This window comes from Hyaena hyaena, unplaced genomic scaffold (genome assembly GCF_003009895.1).
Source record: "Hyaena hyaena isolate Hyena2069 unplaced genomic scaffold, ASM300989v1 scaffold_233, whole genome shotgun sequence".
Classification (NCBI taxonomy): Eukaryota; Metazoa; Chordata; class Mammalia; order Carnivora; family Hyaenidae; genus Hyaena; species Hyaena hyaena.
Window position 1 is genome coordinate 2,397,384 of NW_024080866.1, and position 24,047 is coordinate 2,421,430.

Here is a 24,047-nt window from a genome sequence, read left to right on the forward strand (position 1 = left end):
TGGATTCCTTGCCTATGAAGTGAACAAGGCCATGAAGCTGTAGCGAAGGCCTCCTTGCCTTCCATTGTAAAGGCCCATCTCTTAGCCCATTTGCATATATACCTGTTCTAAGAACTCCAAAGCGGAGTCCCATCGTTTCCTAGCATTCGACCATAAAAGGAGCTGCCCATGCTCTGTCCACATCCCAGCGGCTATGCTGTGTCTGTGAGGGACTCTCCGGAGCCAGGGGAGAGCTAGAAGCAGGGCATTGCTCCCAAAGACAATCCTTTTAGCTGCTTGTCCCCCTCTCACTCCTGAACTTCCACAATTCCTGCTGAGTTAATTGAATCAAGTGCTTGGAAATTAAATCTGGTTGAAGACATTAAATGTGCTGGGGTCACTTTAGCTGAAGCTGTCTCTTTCAGGAGGTCATTCCTCCAGAGGAGCCATTGGGCAGAGGGGAGGACACACGGAACACTACCACCACGCCACCCAGGCCCACCAGACACTGTCTCCCCCTTCCTTCTGGTGGGTTGGGGGCTCTTGGGCTAGGAGGCCAGTAAAGAGCCCAGAGAAGGTCAAAGAGGCTTAGTCACTCAGTAGCTGTTTCTGGGAGCTGGAGGCAGCCCAGCTCTGTGATGGCTGCCGGCTTCAGGAAAGGAGCTAATCCTGATAACAAAGGCATTTCTTACCCACTCTGTATCCTCACCAGTATCCACACTCAGTCACTTCATATCTGCAAAACAAAAGGAATCTAGAACAGGGCAGTTGACCAGAGAAGGGCCGCAAAGTTGAAAAGGAAAAAAAAGGAACAAAAGAACAAGAGAAGTCTTGGGAAAGTCTTGTTTTCCTGTTCTTCTCAGTGGTCCAATGGAGGTCATTAGATCGCTGAGAAGGCACCCTCACAGTGAAGGGGGCCCGGGAGATAGGGTCCTGCAGTGGGGTGAGGGTTGGGGTCTTTATACGAGAGACCCTTGTCCTGAGATGAGCCTGATAGAGGCTAGGTTGACCTTTGCTCTTCATCCCTAACCCCCTCTGAGCAAGGTGGGCACTGGTAGGGGGCCACAGAGACCCACACTTGGGAGGAGAACCACATAGAAAATAGGGGCTGACGTGGAGACTGACCGGACAGAGCACTTACCGACCTACCCTGGCCCATGCTGATGGTGGGGGAAGGAGTGCCTGAAGGTTTGGGAGCAGGGGATTCCTCACCGTGGGGCCTTACGGGCCCTGCTCCCTCCTCCACCATCAGGAACCACAGCTCCAGGTTTAGGGGGTAGTGTTGCTGTAGAACTAGTCTCCCTCCCCGCACTTCCCAGCTCACCCTTTCACCGGGATCCTCCCCCAAGCTGCTAAGAGGAGGGGGCGGGGGTAGGGGGAGCCAATCCCGGCAGCGCCAAAGGGGGGAGGCGGCGGTGACAGCCGCGGGGAGGGGGCGGGAGGAGAGAGGCGGCTTGGCTCCAGCTCCGTGCTTAGCTCCGCTCTGCCTCCGGCTCTGCGCTCACCTACTGCCCAAGCCTCCCGCTCCTGCCCCAGGACTCCAGGCGGGACCCCAGGCGGGACCCCAGCCCATTCCAGACTCAGCCCCAGCCCAGACAGCGTGCAACGCCGCCAGGGGGCGCCGTGTGAGCACCCTATCTTGGCTACCCGGCGCCCCCTCCCACGGCCCAGGCGGGACGGGACGGGGGCGCCGGGGGCCATGCGGGGCCAGGGCCGCAAGGAGAGTTTGTCCGATTCCCGAGACCTGGATGGATCCTATGACCAGCTCACAGGTGAGTCAGGGACTCAGAGGTCGTGGGAGGGAGGGTAGAGTCCATCCCCCCCGCCCCCCCACCCTTAAGCCTCTCTGACCCTGGCCAGGCCCTTACTCACACTCTGCCCCATTCCCAGGCACCCTCCTGTTCTGGGCAGCAGGACACCGAGGGTTCAAAGCCTTGGGTCCCCTGGGGGGGACTAGCAGGCAGGTGGGGAGAGGCAGCAGGTGTGGGCGTGTGTGACACAAAGCTAGGAGAGTGTCTGGAGTGGGAGGTGTTACGTGCGTGAGCGCCTGTCATTCTTTGTGTGTGTCTCTGTGTGTATATGTGTGTGCCTGCGAGCACGGTCTCCCTGGTGCCATGTGCCCTAGGCTCGGTGACAGGGTGAGTGTGATTTTGTTGGCTGTGCGATTGTATGATCTTATCAGATGTTTGAGCGACATTGTGTCGGAAGCTTACAAATGTAGTTGTTTTGACCATGTGTCTCTGTTCTGTGTGCAATTCTGTGCTTGGAGTGTGTGCTTCCGTATGAAGTGGCTTGTGACTATCAGAATGGTCAGGACTTCACTTTATGGTGGTAGGTCTCCTGTGACACTTTATGACTCTGAAACTACTGGTGCGAGCATTTGTTAAAGTAGGTTGTATTGTGTTTTGTGATTGTGAGACTATGCAGATTATATTTGGCCTTTCATGCTGATTGTGGACTTTCAAGTGGTAATGTCTGCAATGGGATTCTGTGTCTGTGATGTGTCTTACCCTTGCTGCCTCTCTGGCTTCCTGGTGCAGAAGGACGCCTTTACTGCCCACCACTTTCCCCCCACTTTTTTTCACAAACAGACCAGGTGGACCCAAGGAGGGACTCCACTGTCCAGCTGCCCAGCCTGGCTCCCGGAAACATCACCTGGCCCTTGTGGGGAGGATTTGGCTAGTGTTTGGTCACTGCCCTGCCCCCTGCAAAAGTACTCAGATCATTCTTTCAATTGAAGCTCCTTTAACCCTCAACCGCCCTCCCAGAAAGAACTTCACCCAATCCTGAAGGAAAACACCCTCCCTTGCTTCCCCTCCAGACCCAAAGTTAGAAGCTCTTGGCCTGGAAGGTGCTGTATGCTCCCCCCCCCCCCCCCCCCCCCCCCGCCAAACCAGTTTGCTGTCCAGGCATGCTCTCTCTCCCACAGTGAGGAGTACATCTGTGCCCGCACATATTCCTGGGTTTGGTAGGCAGACCCACGTGTTTGTGTGGGTGACTGTGTCACCTTGTGTACATTTCCATGTGTGTGTGTTTTCTGTCTCATTGTGCAGCCTGCCCAGGAACTCCAACAGTGAATGGGAGGAGGGAGGCAGTCTCGTGTAGGAGTGTAGGAGACAGGCTGGGGAGGTGGAGGGAGTCCATGATCCTTGTCTGTCCAGAGGGGAGTGAGGTTAAGACTTGGGGATGGGGAAGAGAACTAGGATCTAATGCCTTGAAAAAGTGTCTCCCCTACTCATTGACCCTGGGGAATTCCTAGTGCCTATGCGAGACTCCCAGAAGGGAGAGCCCTTCCTCTCAAGTAGGCCCCAGGTGAGCCCTAGATGTGGCTCAGACTGGGATGGAATCCAGAGGTCCAGCTCTGCTTTGAACTGTGTTCTCACCAACTCAGGATCCTTGCTAGTAGTAAGGCCCCAGGGCGCTCATTAGCACCACGTTAGTCAGTGTTTTTGCTTCCTGCTTTAATTGATTCTCCTCTTTAGTGGAATCGTCCCCTCCCCATTTGCCTATTTAAATCAGAGACTGAGTGAAGGTGGGGGGGAAGCACTTGCATTACAAGGTGCAGGAATGGGCTTTCTATTACTTTTACTCTCTGGGTCTTACTTTTCTCATCTCTAAAATGGAGAATACTACTCCCTGCCTGCCTATCTCCCAAGGGAAACAGGTCAAATGTTGACATGCATCAAGAATGATGTTCTTCAGCAGCAGTAATCTCGATCTAGATAGCTCCACACAGGACTTGGAAAGTACAAATAGCACTACCAGGAGCTCTCCTTTCGAAAGAGGGCTTGGCTTACAGCAGGAGACAAATGAGGCTGGGACGCCCCCTGATAAAGCGCTGGGTGCTTTGAAAGCGAGCTGAAGCCTGAGGGGAAGTCGTTGTCCGTGGTGCTGAAGAGCGGCGGGGGGCGGAGGTACCGCCGGGCCATCCTTGTGCCCAAAGTTCCTTCCCTGTGCAGGAAGGATTCCTGGGATGGACGTGAGGGTAGTCTTTGGCTCCCATCCTTCTGGGCCATCAGGCTGACAGAGGGGGAGTCTTTAAGTCATACCTCAGGGCATCCTGGGTACCCCCGATCACTTTTCTTCCCTACTACCCCGGACTCAAAAGCTAGGGAAGATTTTTGGAGGTAGGGGGAGAATTTGAGCCCCAAGCCGGCTCAGATCTACCCTCTGTGGTCTTCGAAGCCTGGCAGGGCTGTCTGGAAGTGCAGCGTGGTGTAAAAAGGCAGCAATCAGTGGCAGTCCTGTCCAAGCTGGAGGCAAAGAAAGGACTGGGGACAAGGAGGAGAGAGTTGGGATCTGGCTGGCCAAGGCCTGAACTCGAGTCCTTTTGGTCATAAATATCTTTCCCCAGTCTAGGGCGCCCTCGTGTGGTCTTAGAGCAGTCATGCTTGCGTAGCTGATTTTGAAAGGGGATGTCGCCGCCAAATCAAGTGCCAAAATGTGCATGGAGTTCGAACGTGACTTTTGTTTCATAAATGTAGGCTTTTCAGCCAAAAAGACACGATCCCAGTCGGAGGAGTGGAACTATGTCTCTCCATAGGCTGTCCCGGCGATTTGAAGGCGTCAGTGGGTCCTGGAAGGATTTACTTTGGGTACAGCCCGATAGAGATGAGTCCTGGAAAGGGTCAGGGCTGAGACTGAGGGGAGGGGAGTTTCTCCTTCATGCATGTGGCTGGCAATCAACATATGATGGTAGACTCTGTGAACCCACTGGAGCAAGACAAAGGGACACAAAACAGAAAGTTATGAGAGAAAGGGACTCGGAACTGCCTCTTCTTTGCCACCCCAATATGTGGTCCAGTTCCTCCTCCTTCTTCCAGCTCTCTCTCCCATTGGTCCAGGAAGTATGGAAGGGTGGGAAGTTGCCATGACAACCATGCAATTTTTTTTTTTTTTTTACCCCTCCTCCCCCTTTGCTTCTCAGTGCCAAATTAGGAGGAGGTGTGCGACAGGCAAAGAGAAGAGAAGAAAGGTTGGAGAGAGGCAGTAAAGAATCAGGTTCATTACCGTCTCCCCCAGCTCCTTTTTTCAAAACCCGTGGGAGCCTCCCCTCCCCACCAGAAATTCAGAAAACATTCCGGGAGAAGGCTGTGAGAAGAGTCCTCCCATTCCTCCCCCTTCCCCCCCACCCCGCCCCGCCCAGTCTAGGAACTTTGAGGACGGATGCTTCAGATGGTAGGCATAGGGTGAGTTTCCCTCCTGCAGCCCGGAGGAGACAGGAAGCAGAAGACTCTCGATGAGAGATTCTGGTCCTGCGGGTCCCGCCCTCCCGCGCCGCCCACGCAGGGCCCACTCCGTTGGGGGCGGAGACCTGACTGCCCCGGGCCTTGGGGGGAGGAGCTTGGTCAGTGCACTCTCAGCCGAACCATGAACCGATGCCCCCGCAGGTGCCGGAGCCCGTTGGGGCAGGCAGCGCGATCCCTCTATCAGCTAGTGACTGGGTCGCTGTCGCCAGGTATGAGGAAGGGAGGAAGGGGCTGGACCCTTCAAAACAAAGTGAGTGAAGTGGGGTAAGAGCCTTACAGAGGTGGGGAAGGGAAGGGCCCTTCATAGAGATGGAGGGAGCTGGATTCCCTCAATGGAAAGCGTTTAAAGGGCAAGATCCCTGACAGAGTGGAGCTAAGGATAGAGTCTCTTATAGAGAAGGTGGGAGATAGGGGTCCTCAAAGAGGAAAAGATAGGGGATATCATGGTACTTCACGATGGTGGAGGATGAGGCAGGACCTCTCACTGAGGGCAAAGGAGCGGGCCTCAAGCAGGTGGATGTAATGAACAAGGTCCCTCCAAGGGATAAAAGGAGGAAACTTGCAGCAGAGAAGGGAAAGGGCACAGCCCTTATTGAATTTCTTCATTTAATGGGATCTTAAAATGACTGGGGTCAGTGTCCAGAAGGAAAAAATCCCCAGTTGGGACTGGACCAACATGAACTCAGCTAGTGAGTTTGTGAACGATGGGATGAACAGACTTGTGTGACATAAGGATTGTACCGTTTTGTCTATCTCTGGGAGTCTGTATGAATGGGGTTATACATCACTGGGTTGTGATCACTGGGACTGTGCATGCTTGGGGTTGCATATCTCTGGGATTCTGTGACACTGAAATTGCACGTGCCTGGGGTTCTATGCTTTAGAGTTGGGTTGGGGATTCCTGAGTCACACTAAGTTAGTCGTGTAGCCTTCACAAGCTTGTACCTTGGTGTGGGGTGTGTGGGATTTATGACATGTGGAATATGGATATCATATCATGGCAGTGCTGAGATTTAAGCACACCTCCACTTGAATTTCCTTAACGCTGCCTGGGCAAGGCCCACAGAACCTTGCATCACCTCACCACCTGGCCTGGAGAAACCAAAACAGCCTCGCCCCAGGCATTCTGGGATCTGTAGTTCTCTTGCTCTCTCCGTGGTATCCTTTTGAGCCCCTGGAGCATAGGCTGCCCTCTCTTTGCCATGTGTTCCCCAGAAGGTGGGGAGATGGGGCTGAGCCACAGTCATTCTTGGAAGTCTCTTGGGGAGCATGCATCCCTCAAGCCCCCTTCTTGGACCTGTCTCCAGTGACAGATGGCTGGAGCCCGGCAGGACCAGCTCTCAATCATAGCAGGCATGACTTCCAAGCCCCAAAATAGCCCCAAGGTCTAGGGAAGTCATTAATCACCTAGTGCAGCTGGGGGCTGCTGTGTCTTCTGGCCTTGCTGGGGATGGAGTGGGGCTGGGGGACTGAGAGAAGAGCTCTGCGGTCTTCATTGGCTGGGGTCTTCACTGGGGGATAATGGACAGGTGAAAGTGGGACAGTTACATAGGGTGGGTCCTATGTAGTATTATTCCAGGTTCCAAGGGTGAGAGATAGACAACTAAATGATAGGAGTACCTCTGCAGTGAGATTTGAGGGATTTAGGGAGGGCCCACCTAATGTTTCAAGATAGTGTTCCCTTGAGCCCTCACTCTGCCTAAAGCGCTTCCATTAAGACTTCACTCCCTTGGGTGAAGAGCTAAGTGACACCAGGATGCTTAGGGAGGACAGATCTGGACAAGTCTTTCATAGGGCCTGGGGACTTGAGAGGTTGCTGAGTGGGGAGAAGGGAGAGCCTGGGAAACAACTCACTGCTTCACTTCTTACAGACCCTCCCACCAGAGGCCTGTTAGGACCTTGAGTCCCTGTGAGGCTGGGTCAAGATCTCTGAAGGTTGAGGGTGGAAGTGAGAGAGAGAAGAGGGGGGTCCTGGGACAGGACAATTGGGTACAAGGTTGTCAGTCTGTGAATCAGCATCAGAGAGCCAGAAGATGTGGCTGTGCTGCCTCTTTCATTCCAGATAGTCTGGCTGGGCATTCAAGGCTCCATGGAATCTGAACCATTTTGATCTTATCACTCATGGTTCCCCCGTCACTAACTAAGCTACAGTTATCCAAGGTTCCTTGACTCCCCCCGCCCACACACTGGAAGGACAGACTGGTAGATCATTGGTCCTGCTTCAAGTCTTGATCCATCATCTGTGTTATCTTGGGAAAATCACTTCCCTGAGCCTCAATTCTTTCATCTACAAAATAGATATACTACTACTCATTCTGACTATGTCTGCTATAAACACAGGAGTAATAGACCCTATCTTTCATGTTTACTAAGAGCCCCAAGTGAGACAATCTACATAAAGTATCCAGGACACAAAATGTGCTCACTAAATGTTGACCACTTTGTTAAGGTTGACTGTTGACATTTTAGCCATCTTTAAAAAAAACATTTGTTTATTTTTGAGACAGAGTATAAGCAGGGGAGGGGTGGGCTGGGGACAGAGGATTGGAAGTGGGCTCTGCACTGACAGCAGCAAGCCCAATGTGGGGCTCAAACTTATGAGAGGTCATGACCTGAACTCAAGCCAGATGCTCAACCAACTAAGCCACCCAAGAACCCTGCCATCTTTTAAGAACCAGCTCAAAAAATAACCTCTCCAAGGGTTTCCTGGCCTTCCAGTTAGAGAGCCTTTACAGGTAAATGAGCTTTTGTTTGTTTTGTCATTAGGGAAATGCATTTTTATTTTATTTTATTTTATTTACAAATAGTTTATTGTCAAATTAGTTTCCACATAACACTCAGTGCTCATCCCCACAAGTGCCCTCCTCCATGCCCATCCCCCCCTCCCCCCCACATCCATCAGTCCTCAGTTTGTTTCTCAGCATTCAAGAGTCTTTCATGGTTTGCCTCTCTCCCTTTCCCCCACCATTTCCCCCCTTCTTCTCCCCCTTGTTCCTCAGTTAAGTTCCTCCTAATCCTCCTATACGTGCAAACATACGATATTTGTCCTTCTCTGCCTGACTTATTTCGCTCAGCATAACACCCTCAAGGTCCATCCATGTTGCTACACATGGCCAGATTTCATTGTTTCTCATTGCCATGTAGTATTCCATGGTATAGATAAACCACATCTTCTTGATCCATTCATCTGTTGATGGACACTTAGGCTCTTTCCATGTTTTAGCTATTGTGGAGAGTGCTGCTATGAACATTGGGGTACCTGTGCTCCTATTGCATCAGCATTTCTGTATCCCTGGGGTAAATTCCTAGCAGTGCTATTGCTGGGTCATAGGGGAGTTCTATTGTTAGTTTCCTGAGGAACCTCCACACTGTTTTCCAGAGGGGCTGTACCAGTTTGCATTCCCACCAACAGTGTAGGAGGGTGCCCGTTTCTCCACATCCTCGTCAGCATCTAGAGTTCTCTGATTTGCTCATTTTAGCCACTCTGACTGGCATGAGGTGGTATCTCAGTGTGGTTTTGATTTGTATTTTAGGGAAATGCATTTTAAAGTTCATTTTTGAGAGAGACAGAGACAGCCTGAGTGGGGAGGGGCAGAGAGGGGGAGACACACACACACACACACACACACACACACACACACACACACACTAGTATGCGAGAGAATCCCAAGCAGGCTCCGCGCAGTCAGCCTAGAGCCCCAATGCGGGGCTTGAACTCACAAAACCGTGAGATCATGACCTGAGCCGAAACCAAGAGTTGGATGCTTAACCAAATGAGTCACCCAGGTGCTCCTAATGAGTTTTATAGCTCATTTCATGGCCTGCCTATAACTGTTCGTACCACATAGTAGGCACGTAAATATTTTCTGAATGAATAGAAGTCTTATAGTTCTCTCAGTGGGCTGTCTCTCCCCACCTAGTAGAAACCCCTGCTTAGTTCACCTTTGTTCCACAAGCGCCAGATGAGAGCCTGGCATTCAATTTATGTAAGTCCAATTTTAACCAACTGGGCCACCTAGGCGCCCCTATGTAAGTCCAATTTTTAAACTCTTTGCCCTTTAGGAGCTTGGGATTTAGTTGAAACAGGGCTGATCCAGAAAGATCTGGGTTCAAATATGCAACCTCTCATCTTAGCTAGGTGACCTTGAGCAAATCCCTTTATCTCAAATCCCTTTATTTCTAGGGCCTCCTTTACCTCATCAATGAAATGGGTACAATACTATCTATTCACTCTGCCTACCTCCTGGAGTTATTAGAGAAGCCATCAAGATAACAATGGTTGTGGAAATACCTTGTTAATTAACAGCTGTAGAAATGTCAGGGGCACAGGAGATGTCATGTTTTAATGGTAGCGAATGCTTCCGCAGTTACTCTGTGCCCGGAATTATTCTAACAGCTTTCCATGTATGTATTCATTTACTCCTCCCAGCAGCCATCTGAGGTGGGAAACAGAGGCACACAGAGGTTAATTTGCCCAGTTAATTGTAACTGACAAATCCAGGATTTGAACTCCGGGAATGTGGCTTGCTGGCCCACACTATTAGGTACCATGCTATGCTGTCTCCTTTTATTGTTCCCACTTAATAACATTACAGAATTAGGTGCTAAGTTTTGAGGGCCCAACAGTGAGGTCACTAGAAATTCTGCTGAGGGCTGGAGGCCTGTTAGGTAAGGACTGTAGAACAGAAAGCATAACAGGAGCAAAGGCACAGAAATAGCACCTAGTTTGATGTGTTTGGGGGACAGTGAGGAGGCCAAAATGGCTGGGGGAAAAAAAAGGGATCTGTTGATGAAGGTAGAGGGAATTAAATGCCAGGTGTGGAATTGAGACAGTAATACGGAGAGATTTGTTGGCTTCATCTGTTTATCTGTAATTTCTAGGGTGTGAGAAACCAAAAGCAGTCCCTTAATTGACTTCTTCCTGAAGGACGGGGTGGAGGGACAGAGGACCAAGCCTGCCTGTGGCATGCTCTTCTGCCCATCCTTTCTATACCTTCCCAGGATGTCGTGGGGTGGGGGATAGGGGGTGGGGAAGGGTACGACTCGGAGTGAGATGGATGCCTGCCCCCCCCAGTGGTGGCCATGTGGAACTGCAGAGCATTGATCCTCAAATGAAGTGGTAGGAGCACTGACAGGGCGACTCCCACACCACAGTTGGGCTGAGCCACACTCATCCCAGAGCTGGACAAAGGAAAGGCCTCCCTCTGGGCTCAGTCCCCCTAAACAAGGCCTCCTGACTGGGCAAGTTGTCTAAGAAGGGAGCCAGTGTAGTGTGATGGTTTAGAGCACAGGCTCAGGGTCTAACTGGGTCTCAGGCTCAGGGTCAAAACTGACACTCTGACACTTAACTGATCTTGGTGATTTTCTTACCCACCTTTTGCCTTAGTTTCACTACCTGTAATGTGGGGATAATGGTACTTCCTTCATCGGCTTGCTGTGAAAATTAATGTCTGGGGGGCCACCTGGCTGGCTCAGTCAGTAGAGCGTGTGACTCTTGATCTCTGGGTTGTAGGTTCGAACCCCGCATTGGGTTAGACGTTACTTAAAACATAAAATCTTTAAAAATGTGATCATGTCTGTAAGCATCTAGCATATTATCTAGCACACAGTGAGTGCTCCATCAAAGGTACCTGCTAGGACAGTGGTTCTTGTCTTCAGGTTCACTGGCTCAGCAGGCCTCTCCCCACCCCTACACACATGCACACCCACACCCACACCCAGACACACAGCCACCACTACCACCGCCACCGCCAGCAGCAGCCACAGGGAGGAGCTGGAAAGATGGGGGCGGAGCTCCAGGAATGCTCTAGGGGGTGAGAGTGGGTGGCACCTTGGAGGACTCAGATTTCCCTCCTCCTTTCTCTTCTCCATCAGCTCTGTAACAGTTGAAAAGCAGGCAAGGCTTTGGCAGATCCTGGGTGAGAGAGAGGGAGGAGCTCAGTCTCTCCTCTCCCAAGGAACTTGAATCTGTGGCTCCCAACGGCAGCCACAATGAGTCTCCTCCCCAGAGGGTCATGATAAGGCTAAACAGCCTTTTTCCTGCTCCTGGCTATTGGACCCAATCCTCCCTCCCTTAGGCCTCAGTTTCCCTGTCTGTGGGCTGTGGAAAGAGAGTGCTTCCCGCCTCACCGTCTCCATGACAACCGCAATCGATGTTGGCGGTGTCCTCCTGACTGGAGAGGTCACTGCCTTCTCCCGGCTTATATTCTATTCTCGTACAGCTCCATGCAGATACAATTATACAATCACTGTAGACCCATACTCCTAATTATAGGACACCTCTATACTACCAGTCTTCAGACCGCTATCCCACAGCCCTGCTAAAACCCATTATACCCCATGCCCCCTACACACTGAGAGAAGCTCCAGCACACTCACACACACATACTATGGACACCTAGTCACTTACCCATATACACAAGACACACACCTAATAGACATACATAATCATGTGTAAACCACACACAGAGATGCACATAAGAGGAGAAACACATATTCTCTATACAGTCAGACACAGGAATACACACAAGGAAATGCCCAGACACTTATAATATATTCTGACCCACATATCTATTCCTTATACATGTGTGGCTCATAGTTTTTCACACACACACACACACACACACAGCCCTCTCCCAAGCACAGCTCCTCCCTCTACTCCCTCCCTTTGGCAAAGAGTAGCCACAAGGTGTCTGGGGGAAGCTGTCCTCAGGGACAGAGGCAGGTCACTACCTTCCTCCTCTGGCCTGGCCTGTTTTGGCCCATATCCTGCACGCAGAAGGCTCCTGAGACGATGCCGGTCTGTCCTGTCGGCTGAAGTGGCCCTGTGAAGAGGAAGAGCCTGTGACTTGGAGGCGTGTGGGGCAGAGGCGGGGTGAGGGGGCGGAGAAGGAGGAGATCCTGGGAGGGAGAGGGGGAGGGAGGCTGCAGGCGGTCCTCTTACTCGCTGGGGAGCCCGAGGGGGAGGTGGCGTGAGGAGGGCTGCCAGTGTGTCTGACCCTCGGCTGGTGGGGGCCATGCCCCAGGCCCACCATGAACCTGGAAGGGCTGGAGATGGTTGCTGTGCTCGTGGTCCTCGCTCTGTTTGTCAAGGTCCTGGAGCAGTTTGGCCTGTTCGAGCCTGTCTCCTTGGAAGGTAACCCAGGCGTCCGGGCACGTCTGGGCTGCTGGCCGGAGCAGCAGCTGTCTGCAGTGCTGGGGAGGGGGTTACTCTGATTTTATGACTGGGGCAGGGGTGAGCCTGTTGGTGATGGGACAGGGCGTCTAGGGGAGATGAGGAGGTCTGCTTGGGGGACAGGACATCTGAGAGGGGTAAAAAGGGAAATACAAAGAGTGGGTCTGGGGGAGGAGTGTCTGAGGGAGGTGAGGAGGGAATCTGGGGATTGGGTGTCTGAGGGAGGTAAAGAGAGAGGCCCAGGGGCCAGGGTGTTTGCGGGGAGGTGATGAGGGGCACAGCATGGGAGGACCAGGGTATGGAGGTGAGGGGAACCCATGGGGAGCATGAGGAGAGGTCTAGAGACAGGCAGGGCTATCTAGAGGAAGGAGGTTCCAGGGATCGCGAGAAAACACCAGACTTCAGGGGTGTCCCTTTCAAAATGGCTCTGAAGATGTGCACGACTCTCCACACCTCTATCCTTGCAGGTGTATGTTACAGAGTGTAGTGTATGTGGACTCTGTGTGAGAGATACAGGGGGTGTGACTGTGTGTCCATCTACGTGAAAAAGGACAAAGTGTGTGACTGTATGAGCCTTTGTGTGTGACAGGGACGTGATTTAATGTGTAGAGGGACAGGGGGTGTGGCTTTGTGAGCCAGTGGATATGACTGTGCCTGAGGGGGACTGGTGTGTGGCTGGGCCTCTTTGGGTACTGGCTTGTGTGTGTGGCTGTTCCCAGAATTCCCTGAGGAAATACTAGCTCCATACTCAGGGCTTGGGATGGGGGTGGGTTCTGGAGGGGCAGGAGTGGGAAACTGGGAATGAGACATTTATAATCAGCTCTGGGGGCGCCTGGGTGGGTCAGTCAGTTAGGCGGCTGACTTCGGCTCAGGTCATGATCTCACAGTTCATGGGTTCGAGCCCTGCGTCGGGCTGTGTGCTGACAGCTAGCTCAGAGCCTGGAGCCTGTTTCAGATTCTGTATTTCCCTCTTTCTCTGACCCTCCCCAGTTCATGCTCTCTCTGTCTCTCTCTCTCTCTCTCTCTCTCAGAAATAAATAAAATATAAAAAAAATTATAATCAGCTCTGGCAGGAGTGTGAGGGGTGGAACAGATCAGGGACCTCGCTTCCCAAGTCCCCTTGCCACTTCCAGCATCTCTCAGGATCTCCAGGGCCTAGGCATTGGGAGTGAGAAATCAGTCCTCCACTCCACCCCGAAGCCTAGTGGGGAGAGCGATATTGGAGGCAGAGGGGGAGCAGGTTCTGCCTTCCCCACAGAGGTGTGGCCTCTCTCTCCTTCACACCAAGAACTGTGCAGCTCCGTAGCTCGGCTGTTCCCTGGCTCCACAAGAGACAGGAAAGTAGGCAAGACTCATGATAGGAGGGCTGTGGAGTAGGCAGCAGGGAGAACTGCAAAGTTGTGAAGGGAGCTGCAAACCAGGAAGGGCCTGCTCTAGGGTTCTGTAAGAGCAGGAAAGCCCTCTGTCCTCTGCCGTACTTATTGGAGTGGGGTGGGGAGCAGGGCTTCCTCCTAGGTGAACTGGGGTTCATCCAATCCTGAGAAGATGAAGTCAGTTTGGCTCTGACTTGCCATCCCCTTAAGGTGTCTTGTAGGCTCAAGGCAGAGGAGAATGATTCCAGCGAGCAGGGAGAGGACCAGGGAAGGGGGTAGATGTGTGAACAGCTTGAGGTTGGGAGAGGCGGGGATGGGGGTGGTGCTGTCCCCCTCCCCCCCTTCCCAGTCCAGCTGCGACTGACTACACCACCGGAGGCCCCAGGCACAATCCGGCTTCGGGAAACCAAAGTCCGGGCTAATGGAGGCCTGGGCTGGGGGCCAGGCCGCCATCGATCCCCCACTCGGCCCACGGTCTCCCTCCTACCTCTCCATAGCTCTGCGGAGGGAGGAGGAGAAAGGACTTATTGGAGGGGAAGGCACGGGCTTGAAGCAGTTACCTACTGGGAGCAGGGCCTTTTCCTGAAGGGTAGAGCCTGGCCTGGGGGGAGGCGGGGCCTGCGTGCGAGGTGGGGTGCCCTAGGAACCTGCAACCCAAGGAAACTGGGCCCCTCCAGGAATGAACTGAGGCCAGCTGCAGCGTGCTAGGCCCCTGTGAGCGCTGGCCCTGGAGTCTGGAGGTGGATGCAGCTGGGACACAGGCACCAGACTGAGGGGTCTCTCCCCAGGGTGCGTGCAGTTAGAGTTGTAGGACAGGGGTGTAAATCAGGGGAAGTGAGGGGGACTGTGGGCAGCGGCTCTGGATAGCCCCACATTACACCAAAATACTCATCTTGAGGGTCTGTGACTGCTTCAAAGTTTGCTATCATGTCACCTTCAAAGAGAAAGCCATATGAAAGGACTGGGAGGGGACATGCTTTTAGGGTGGAGGAGTTAGCTGATGAGGAACTCTGTTCCCCTGGCAGGGAAATTCTAAGTGCCCTGGAAGGAGGGGTTATAGGAAGGAAAGCGGGTTCTATTGGTGAGGTGCAGTCTTATGTATCTGGGGGGCCCTGGGTACCTAAGTCACCATATATGATTGTGTGTCCTGGTGACCTTGATATGTGTCATAATGTTATAGGGTCACAGTGTGTGTCCTTAACACACCGTGTCATGCTGTCCCATGTACTCTTCTACGGTTTGTTCATGCTGCATGGAAGGTGGCCAGAGTGGGTCCTCATATGTCTGTGTCATGCTTTTCCTAGGCCACATCTGTTTATGTTTGTATTCAGGAGTACTGTGTCAGAGTGTGTGTGTGTGTGTGTGTGTGTGTGCGCGCGCGCGCGCATGTGTGCGTGTGTTGGGGCCTGCTTAATTAGGCCATTGTGGGGGGTGTCTGGCTGGCTCAGTCGAAAAAGTGTGTGACTCTTGATCTCGGGGTTGTGAGTTCAAGCCCCATATTGGGCATAGAGATTACTTAAATCCATAAAACTTTAAAAAATTAGGCCATTGCTTTTGAGCATGTTACTGGGTGTCAAGCTGTTGCTGTATGGCATCCATCACTGTAATTTATCATTCCATGTGTCACTATACAGGTTTGTCACTGTGTGAGAGAGAGACAGAGACAGGTGTTCCTACTCAGGCAGTCCTTGGGTTGGACATCACCCTCAGAAGTCCAGCTATAGCACTGGAGCCAAGGGCACTGGGTCAGCAGGCATCAAGGCCAATGCCATCTCCCTTCGGGGGCCTCACGGTCCCGGCTGCGTCCCATTATACGAGGCGCCTGAGGGGACTTTATATGCCTGTGAAACGCACTGGGCTTCCCGAACCCTGCCCCGGCTACTCTCACCGGTCTCCTCCTCCTGTCCTCTCCCAACACCCCCTTCCCCCGGTTGACTTGTGATGGTGGGGAGGGCAGCGGAGGGACAGTGGGGGTTAATGTGCCTTCCTGGGGTCTTCTCTCTTCCCAGGCCACCCTCCAGGGCCCACTAAAAAAGCGCTGAAGCAGCGGTTCCTCAAGCTGCTGCCTTGCTGCGGGCCCCAAGCCCTGCCCTCAGTCAGTGAAAGCAAGTGCCTCTCCTGTGCTTCCTGGGAGGGGTGTGTGTGTCGGGGAGTGACCTGTGTGACAGGAGCGGACCTGCTTGTGTGTGTGTGTGTGTGTGTGTGTGTGCGCGCGCGCACGTGCGCATGACCAATGTGGCTTGGGGAGTGGGGGTGGGCGCGGGTTGGCCCGAGTGTGACGAGGGTGTAGCTATAGAGACCAAAGCAAGGAGAATGTGTGGACCCAGCCAGTTTTGGGGAGGGGGGCCCAAGTGTCTGTGGGCTTCCCGGGTCAGCAAAAGGAGTGAGCCCCGGGTGTTTGGGCGTGGCCAGTGTGGCAGGGCTGAGGCCTGAGACTGTGTGGGTGTGGCCAATGTGACCACGCAAGACCAGACTGCTGCGAGGTCTGTCCTGGCTTAGCTAGGATAGTGTCTGCAGCCCCACCCTGGGCATGTTTTTGGCCTCCAGATGCATGTTGCCCTTGCTCTGACTGGATGAATGTAGTTGCCGAGGATGGAGCCCGCCTTCCTCCAGGTGCCAGGATACTTGGGTTTTCTAGTCCCAGCCTGGTCCCCAGTTGAGTGGCCTTGCTTTCTCTCCAGGCCCGTTTCCTCAGCGGGGCCTTGCCTGCCTCAAGGGATCATACTGAATTTTGCAAGCCACAGAGGCCGACTTTGTAGTTACAATTTGAGAGTATCATTGTGCTTGATTCCCCTGGGTCCCACATAGGGATAGCTTCGGGAAAAGGACAGGCGTGAGTCCCACAGCAGGTGTGCGCAGCGTCTGTTTCCTGTGCGTTTGTGCTTGTTGGTTAAGTGTGCCACTGCTGGGGCGTGTGCATCGTAACAGGCAGGTCTGTGAGATTTGCTGTGGCGTGGGAGGGGCGAGGTGTGTGTCTGTAGTTGGCCGGGTCTTCCACTTTCTTGGTGACAGTTCGCTCCCTTCAGCATTAGCAGTCCCAGCCTCCCTCCGCCCCCACAGACCCCGCCCGCTGGACCCAGGTGACTTATTGTCCTGATGGGGGCGGGGGGCCGGTGCCTTCGAGATCGTGGGGTGGGGGCACTTGCCTGGGGACTGGATGTTGGGAGCTGGGGCAGGACTGATATGGGGCCAGGGATGGATGAGGCCTTGACTAAGGTTTACGAGGAGCAGGATAGGGGTGGGGTCTGGATGGGCTTGGCTGGGGCTGGGCGTGGCATGGCTGGAGCATGGCTGGGAGAGGCGGGGCTTGGCTGGAGAAAAGGATCTGGGCGGGGCAAGTTTGGGGCTTCTGGGATCTGAGTGGGTCAGGGAAGGTCTGGAGCCCAGACCCTCAGACGTTTCCTCTTGAACCCTTTTTTCTACTCTTCCCTTTCTGGAACGAAGATGGGGCTGGGGGGCTTTCTCCTTCAACCAGGGATCAAGGGCCCAGGGCAGCGATGAGTCGGACCCCTGGCGGTGGGGCCAGGCCTGCCCATGGGCCCGGCCAACTGATAGACTTGGAAGCTCACCAGCGTCATCTCTCCTTGCCTTGATGTCCTCGGACCGGGGTCCAAGGGAACTGGCAGGCTGGTCTCTGTCGTTGGAGATGGGGAGGATGGTTTTGAAGCGGGGTCGTGGAGGCTGGGCCTGAGGCGCGGCTGTCCCCCCCCTCCACTGCCCCCCCCTCCCACCCGCAGACAGCGTGGAGGATGAGTTTGAACTGTCCACCGTGTGTCACCGGCCGGAGGGTCTGGAGCAGCTGCAGGAGCAAACCAAGTTCACACGCAAGGAGTTGCAGGTCCTGTACCGGGGCTTCAAGAATGTGAGTGCAAAGCCAGGTCCCACAGGGTGAGGGGTGTGGCAAGGGGGCGGGGCCTATCCGGTACCTCGCTGGAAAGATTGGCTTGGATGCTTTTAGGGGTGTGAGAAGGAAGAGGAGGGGCCCCTCTTCCCCACAGACCAAACTTCTAGCAGGAAGTTCTGGCTGATTTGAGATGAGGCGGAGCCTGTAGCCTGGCCGGCTGGCTTGTTTTGTGTTTTTTAAAACTCAGTGTGCTGAGGAGTCTTGCCTTTCTTAAAAGAACTAGATGGTGAGCTCCCTGGAGACAGGAAGATTTTCCTTCTCTGGGAGTCTCTGGGATAGAGTAGGTGATGGTGAGTGGAAGGGGGGTTTGTTTCTGCTTTCAGCCTGGTTTTTAACTCACCTACTCCCCCAGGAATGTCCCAGCGGAATTGTCAATGAGGAGAACTTCAAGCAGATTTACTCTCAGTTCTTTCCTCAAGGAGGTGAGGGGACAAGGCCTGAGAGGAAGGAGCTGCCCATCTCTAGGCTGAGTTGGGGAGAGGGTTCTGGAAGGGCTGGGAATGCCAAATGATAAAGGGGGGTTTGGGGTAGGAAATCCTTTCCTGTGTGAAAGTCAAGCTTATCTACGCTTACCCTACAGACTCCAGCACATATGCCACTTTTCTCTTCAATGCCTTTGACACCAACCATGATGGCTCTGTCAGTTTTGAGGTGAGCTGGAGGAGGTGGGCCAGGGAGGCCTGTTTCCTGGGGCTTCAGGGCCAAGATCCACAGGCCAAACCCAGAGAAGGGGGTTGGGGTAAGGGTATCTGAAGAACCAGTTCCCCCCTCTCTCCTTCCCAGGATTTCGTGGCTGGTCTGTCAGTGATTCTTCGGGGAACCATAGATGACAGGCTAAACTGGGCCTTCAATCTGTATGACCTCAACAAAGATGGCTGCATCACCAAGGAGGTGTGGGGCAGCTGAAGAGTTGGAGAGCTTCTGTGTGTGAGGGGAGGTTCAAAGGGCCCTTAGGAGGAAAACGTGACCCACATGTGCATCACCAGCGAGGGGGAAGATCTGCCCTGGGCTCTAGTCTTCCTGATTTGGAGGCTGGAGGCTCTGAGGAAGGATCCTTTTCTCTCTTGGCCTGACAGGAAATGCTTGATATCATGAAATCTATCTATGACATGATGGGCAAGTATACGTATCCTGCACTCCGAGAGGAGGCCCCAAGGGAGCATGTGGAGAGCTTCTTCCAGGTGCCTGGGACTGGGTAGGCTGGAGGGTCCTGGAGTCAAGGGAAGGAGACAGGGTGCTAGCAGGGAACTTACCCGAGTTCTGCCTGCGTCTCTCTTGTCATCCCTCCTGTTATCTCTCTCTTTTTCTAGAAGATGGACAGGAACAAGGATGGCGTGGTGACCATTGAGGAATTCATTGAGTCTTGCCAGAAGGTACAAGCCCCTGCCGTCCATATTTCCCTGGTCTGGACTCCGGGTCTGATTCAGCGATGTAGGAGAAAGCTCCTTTGGGCAGATTATCGTCTCCCTCACTTGCCCACACTCGAGTCCTATTTCTTCACAACTCTGGGAGGCCTGCTCCTTCCCTACTTCAAGTCTCTCTGGGTGTCTCCTTCCTTGCTGCCTCTGTCTCTGAATGTTCCCATTTCAGAATGAATGCCCCTTTCTGTGTCTCTGATAAGCTTTTTTAATTTTTTTCTCTCTCTCTCTCTCCAATCTGCTTCTCTCATGTCATGGCTACAGGATGAGAACATCATGAGGTCCATGCAGCTCTTTGACAATGTCATCTAGCTCCCCAGGAGAGGGGGTCAGTTGTCCTGGGGGGGACCATGCTCTAGCCCTAGTCTAGGTGGAACTCACCTTTCTCTTCCCAGGTCTGTCCTCATCCTAGCCCTGCCCTGGGGGCTATAGGGATCCAAGAGCCTGGGGATTCAGTGTCCCGACTGCTGGAGCTAAAGGGGCCAGGGAGTGGGTGGAATGTACCTATGAGGTGTTCTCAACTCCCAACAGCTCCTGCCCCCTTCCTGGCTGACACTCAGTGCTGAGGGTACCCCTGTTATAAGAAATAAGTGGTTCTCCACCTTCCATCCCTACTCTAGAAATTACAACACTAGACAGAATGTCTCCTGCTATGGTGCTTCCCCTATCCCTGATCTCATATGCATTTCCTCTAAGATTTCCTTCTCAGAAAGGCTGCTCTGTCAATGGCACTGACTAGCCTGTCAGACCAGGGCCTTTGAGAACCTTTTGGAGGGAGACAAGAATGTAGGGGGAGAAATCTTAGGCCTGAGCTGGGCGGTTAGGTCATAGGTGGCTGGGATAGAGTACAGAAGGGCCTGGAGATGGTCGGTAACACCTCAGGCATGCCAGACTGTAGGTCTAAGCTCCAGAGGTCTGCCACCCCAGGATATCAAAATATGAGTTTCCAGCCTCTTCAGAAGACTCTGTCTCCTTGGGAATGCCCCAGAAATGTCCATACTCTCCTCAGTATCCCAGGAGAGCTTGGGATCCTGATATCTGGCTCATCCCTGGAATTCCTTTCTCTCCTTCCTTCCTGTTTGTAGGGGTGGTGGCAGCAGCAGGGGAATATGGGTGGGAGATGTCCCAGCTGATTCCTGACAGAGTTTCAGCCTACCCTCTGATGGCTGCCACTTAAGTTTTCATTTGCCATTTATTCTAGACTTGGAGGCATGGAGTGAGTCAGGGACCATCCAGTGGATGCCTTAGAAGAAAGGGGAAGGAGGGAGGCCGGTATACCATCTGAAACCAGTGTGGGGCATTCACTAGAATCTTGGCTCTACCTAGGCTCTATTCTAACCCCCCATGCAACCTCCTCAGTTCCTACTTGGGGTCTCCTCTTGCTCTATTCAGTCTACCCAGAGATGCCCCCTGAACACACTTAGAAGGCAGGGACAACTCTTGCCATGCTGCCACCCTTTAATATACTTGCTCGTTCCATTTAGCTCACCCTCCCAGTCAGTCAGGATCTGAGGGTAAGGGCCCTAAGGGAGGTCCCTTTCCCATCAGAACATTGTTGACTGCTTTGCATTTTTGGCTCCTCTGTATATTTTGTAAAATAAAAACTATACCAGATCCAATAAAACACAATGGCTATGCACAGGCTGCTGTCTCTGCCTTTTTGTCCCTCCCACTCCACCCCTACCTCACAACCCTGACCTCCACACCTGTAGCCTTTTAGATCCCTCTCTTTCCCATAGTATGGCCAACGCATGGCAGAAAATTGAGATACAGGTTCTGGAAGTGTTGGCAACCCACCTGACCTCAGAGAGGTCCCCATGTGAATCTCTCTCCCACATCCATAGGGGAAACGAGAGACAGGATATTAATGCCCTGAAGACTATTGCCAAGCCAGCTGTCTTTTGACTAGACATTCTTACAAATTGAATCACGAATTTATAATTTACAGGGGCGCCTGGGTGGCTTAGTTGGTTAAGCATCCGGCTCTTGATTTCAGCTCAGGTCATGATCTCAGGATTCGTGAGATTGAGCCCCACGTCGGGCTCTGTGCTGACAGTGCAGAGCCTGCTTGGAATTCTCTCTCCCTTACCCTCTCCTGCTCACTCTCTCTCTCAAAATAAATAAACTTAAATTCTTAAAAAGAACTTCTAATTTACAGACATTTTAGTTAATCTCAAAATGCTTTCTTTTAAATTTTTTATTTTTTAAATCTTTTAAAGTTTTTATTTATTTTGAGAGAGAGAGAGCAGCAGAGGGGCAGAGAAAGAGGGAGCCACTTTCTGAGCCACTCAGGCACCCCTCGGTGTGCTTTCTTTTGAGGGGGGATTCCCTTTAGTTTCTAATGAGAGTTCCTTTGTGTAAACATCCTAACCTTGCCTCCAATATGGACATGTGTTTGTGTTTATACTCCAGCCAGGAATGATGAGGGATCATATGGGGTGGACCCAGGTCACCATGGAGCAAATGACACAAAGGGGAATAGAGACTTCCTGTGTGGAATGGAGGCCTTGCTTTGTTCCTGGCGAGGGGCCACCAGTGGTAGCTTCCTCCTATCCTTTCGCTGGGGCAGCAGTACGTGGTGATTAAGCTTCACCTTCCATAGAAGGGGGATCAGGCCTTCTCTTCCATCACTGTGCACACTGACAAGGGAAAGGGAGGAGTATGGTGTTCAAGAAAGGAAAACTTACTTCCAGAATTCATCATTTTGTCATCTGTGTTTCCTGCTCACATTATCACATAACTATTTGCTCCATAAGTCCTTGGATTTCTTTGGGTCACAGCCCCTCTGAAAGATCTGATGCACCATGAGAGTGGCTTGGCCTAGGGAATAGCAGTGGAGACATAGATCTGATGAAAGTTTGGGGTCCACTTCCGGAAGAAAAAAACATGCACACATTTTTGTATCCCTGAAACTTGTCCGTGGACCTGGAGGTAAGAACCTATGGTCTAGTTTTTTTCCTAGCCTTCCATTATACAGGAAAGGAGAAAGGCCCAAAGGGGGGAGATGACCTGCTCAAGGTCACCTAGTGAGTTTATAGGAGGATTGAGACTAGACCCAGTCTCCCACGTCTCTGTCCCCGGTGGCTTTGGGATGTAGTAAAGATCTTTGAGTGCAAGATGGATGCGATGCATATCACACATAGTCTAAACAAAGTGACACTGTGACAGGCTCTCAGGGGACGCTACACTTTTCCTTCATGGCACTTCTCAGTTTGTTACCATATATTTATTTGAGTGATTATTTATCTTATTTGACAGAAACTCCTGAGGACTCCTTGAGGACCTAGACTAAGTTTTCTTGCCCCACCGCCAATGATCCTATCCTTGAGGCCTAGCATGTAATAGGTATAATTATATATACAATTGTATAAGTGATCATATGATTGGCTGAATGAGTATGGTGAGTGTGTGTATACATCTCGGTTAGGTATAGAGATGGTCTCTATGTTCTAGGGTAGATTCAAGTTTAAAGGAAGTTGAAGTCTTGAGGCTGAGTGAGGTGAGAAGTGTCCCAGACCCAAGACACATAAATGGGTCCCAAAAAACTCAGCAGGTTGGCAGTCTGATCATTTTTTTATGGCCCCTGGTTGGATTCTGATGTTGTCATCTGCTCCATCTCAGAATACTCCTTTCATGGGGTGCTTGGGTGGCTCAGTTGGTTAAACGTATGACTTCAGCTCAGGTCATGATCTCGCCCTCTGTGAGTTCATGCCCTCTGTCTGGCTCTGTGCTGACAGCTCAGATCCTGGAGCCTGCTTTGGATTCTGTGTCTCCCTATCTCTCTGTCCTTCCCTCACTCATGCTCTTTCTGTCTCAAAAAACAAAACAAAACAAAACAAAACAAAAAAACATTCCTTTCATGCCTTCTTGTATTTCATACTCTCCTGGTTTTCCTCTTACCTTTTTGGCCACTGCTTCTCAGCACCCACTTGCAGACTCCTCCTTCTCAACTGGAATTCTAAACGTTGAGCCCCATAGCTCAGACCGGAGTCTCTTCTCCAAATCACATCCAATCTTTTGGCATTAAATGCCATTTATATGCAGATGACTTCTAAGTTTATATCCCCAGAATTCTCTTCTGAGCTTCAAGAGCCATATATTCAACTGACATATTCATGTGGACCTGTAATGGTCAAACTTAACATGTTCAAAATGGAACTTTGATTCATGTTTTCTCAGCCTTCCCCATCTTAATAAATGACACCATCTACCTAGTTGCTCAGGTTAAAATTTAGTAGTCTTGGAGCACCTGGGTGGCTCAGTTGGTTAAGTGTCTGACTTTGGCTCAGGTCATGATCTTGTGGTTCAGGAATTCGAGGCCTGTACCAAGCTCTGTGCTGATAGCTCAGAGCCTGGAGCCCACTTCAGATTCTGTGTCTCCCTCTCTGTCCCTCCCCTGCTAGCACTCTGTCTCTCTATCTTGCTCAAAAATAAACATTAAAAATATTTTTAAAAATAATATTTAGTAGTCTTCATTTCTTCCTCTTCCTCTACTCCTTTTTTTAAATTTAAATTTTTAATTTTTTTCTCTTTTTTATTTTTTTAAGTAATCTGTATGCCCAACATGGGGCTTGAACTCATGACTCCCAGGCTCTACCAACTGAGGCAGGTGCCCCCTCCCTCTACTCCTTTAATCAATTACCAATTCCACCACCAAAGGTGCACCACTGCTCTACGTCTCCACTGCTATTCCCTAGGCCAAGCCACTCTCATGGCTCAATCATAGATTGCTACTTATTCTTCCGTCGGAAGTAGCCTTTCCTTGCTATGGTTACTCTATCACATCACTCGATTTCCTCTCTTCATAGCACTTCTTACAAATTGAGTTCCTGTGTATGTACTAAATTTGTTATTGTATGTTTCTCTAACCAGAATTTAAACTGTGAGTGCAGGGCCCTCTCTCATTCATTCCACAGGTATTTACCATAGGCCTACTAACCTCTGGTTCCT

General features: G+C 51.9%; 1 protein-coding gene and 1 long non-coding RNA gene across 9 annotated transcripts; one reads left to right on the forward strand and one right to left on the reverse strand.

Moving 5' to 3' along the window:
- Window positions 1-1,461: 1,461 nt before the first annotated feature.
- Window positions 1,462-20,739, forward strand: KCNIP2 (potassium voltage-gated channel interacting protein 2). 7 transcript variants are annotated; one of them, XM_039243951.1, is made up of 10 exons: window positions 1,462-1,751; window positions 15,785-15,880; window positions 16,802-16,855; window positions 17,513-17,637; window positions 18,032-18,101; window positions 18,260-18,330; window positions 18,463-18,570; window positions 18,756-18,860; window positions 18,990-19,052; window positions 19,493-20,739. In XM_039243951.1, exons 1-10 carry the CDS (start codon window positions 1,679-1,681, stop codon window positions 19,661-19,663), a joined length of 936 nt encoding a protein of 311 aa, XP_039099882.1. In that variant the 5' UTR covers window positions 1,462-1,678; the 3' UTR covers window positions 19,664-20,739. The 7 variants fall into 7 exon arrangements, with proteins under 7 accessions (XP_039099882.1, XP_039099886.1, XP_039099885.1 ...); XM_039243955.1 differs by having other exon boundaries at window positions 18,756-18,874; window positions 19,362-19,585; XM_039243954.1 differs by having other exon boundaries at window positions 19,362-19,585.
- On the reverse strand, window positions 18,932-23,214 carry LOC120239591. Of its 2 annotated transcripts, none has more exons than XR_005530473.1 (3): window positions 22,998-23,214; window positions 21,785-21,917; window positions 18,932-18,985 (listed from the first exon to the last, which is right to left on the reverse strand). It is a non-coding gene; the product is annotated as an uncharacterized LOC120239591 (long non-coding RNA). The 2 variants fall into 2 exon arrangements; XR_005530474.1 differs by lacking the exon at window positions 18,932-18,985 and adding an exon at window positions 19,607-19,671.
- Window positions 23,215-24,047: the final 833 nt, after the last annotated feature.

What these genes read in the sequence shown, in the direction of transcription:
- KCNIP2 (XM_039243950.1), top strand. Translation starts at nt 1,679, where the DNA reads ATGCGGGGCCAGGGCCGCAAGGAGAGTTTGTCCGATTCCCGAGACCTG. An exon ending in ATCCTATGACCAGCTCACAG is followed by an intron (nt 1,752 to 15,784) that starts GTGAGTCAGGGA and finishes CTCTCTTCCCAG; the next exon opens with GCCACCCTCCAGGGCCCACT. An exon ending in TGTACCGGGGCTTCAAGAAT is followed by an intron (nt 17,638 to 18,031) that starts GTGAGTGCAAAG and finishes CTACTCCCCCAG; the next exon opens with GAATGTCCCAGCGGAATTGT.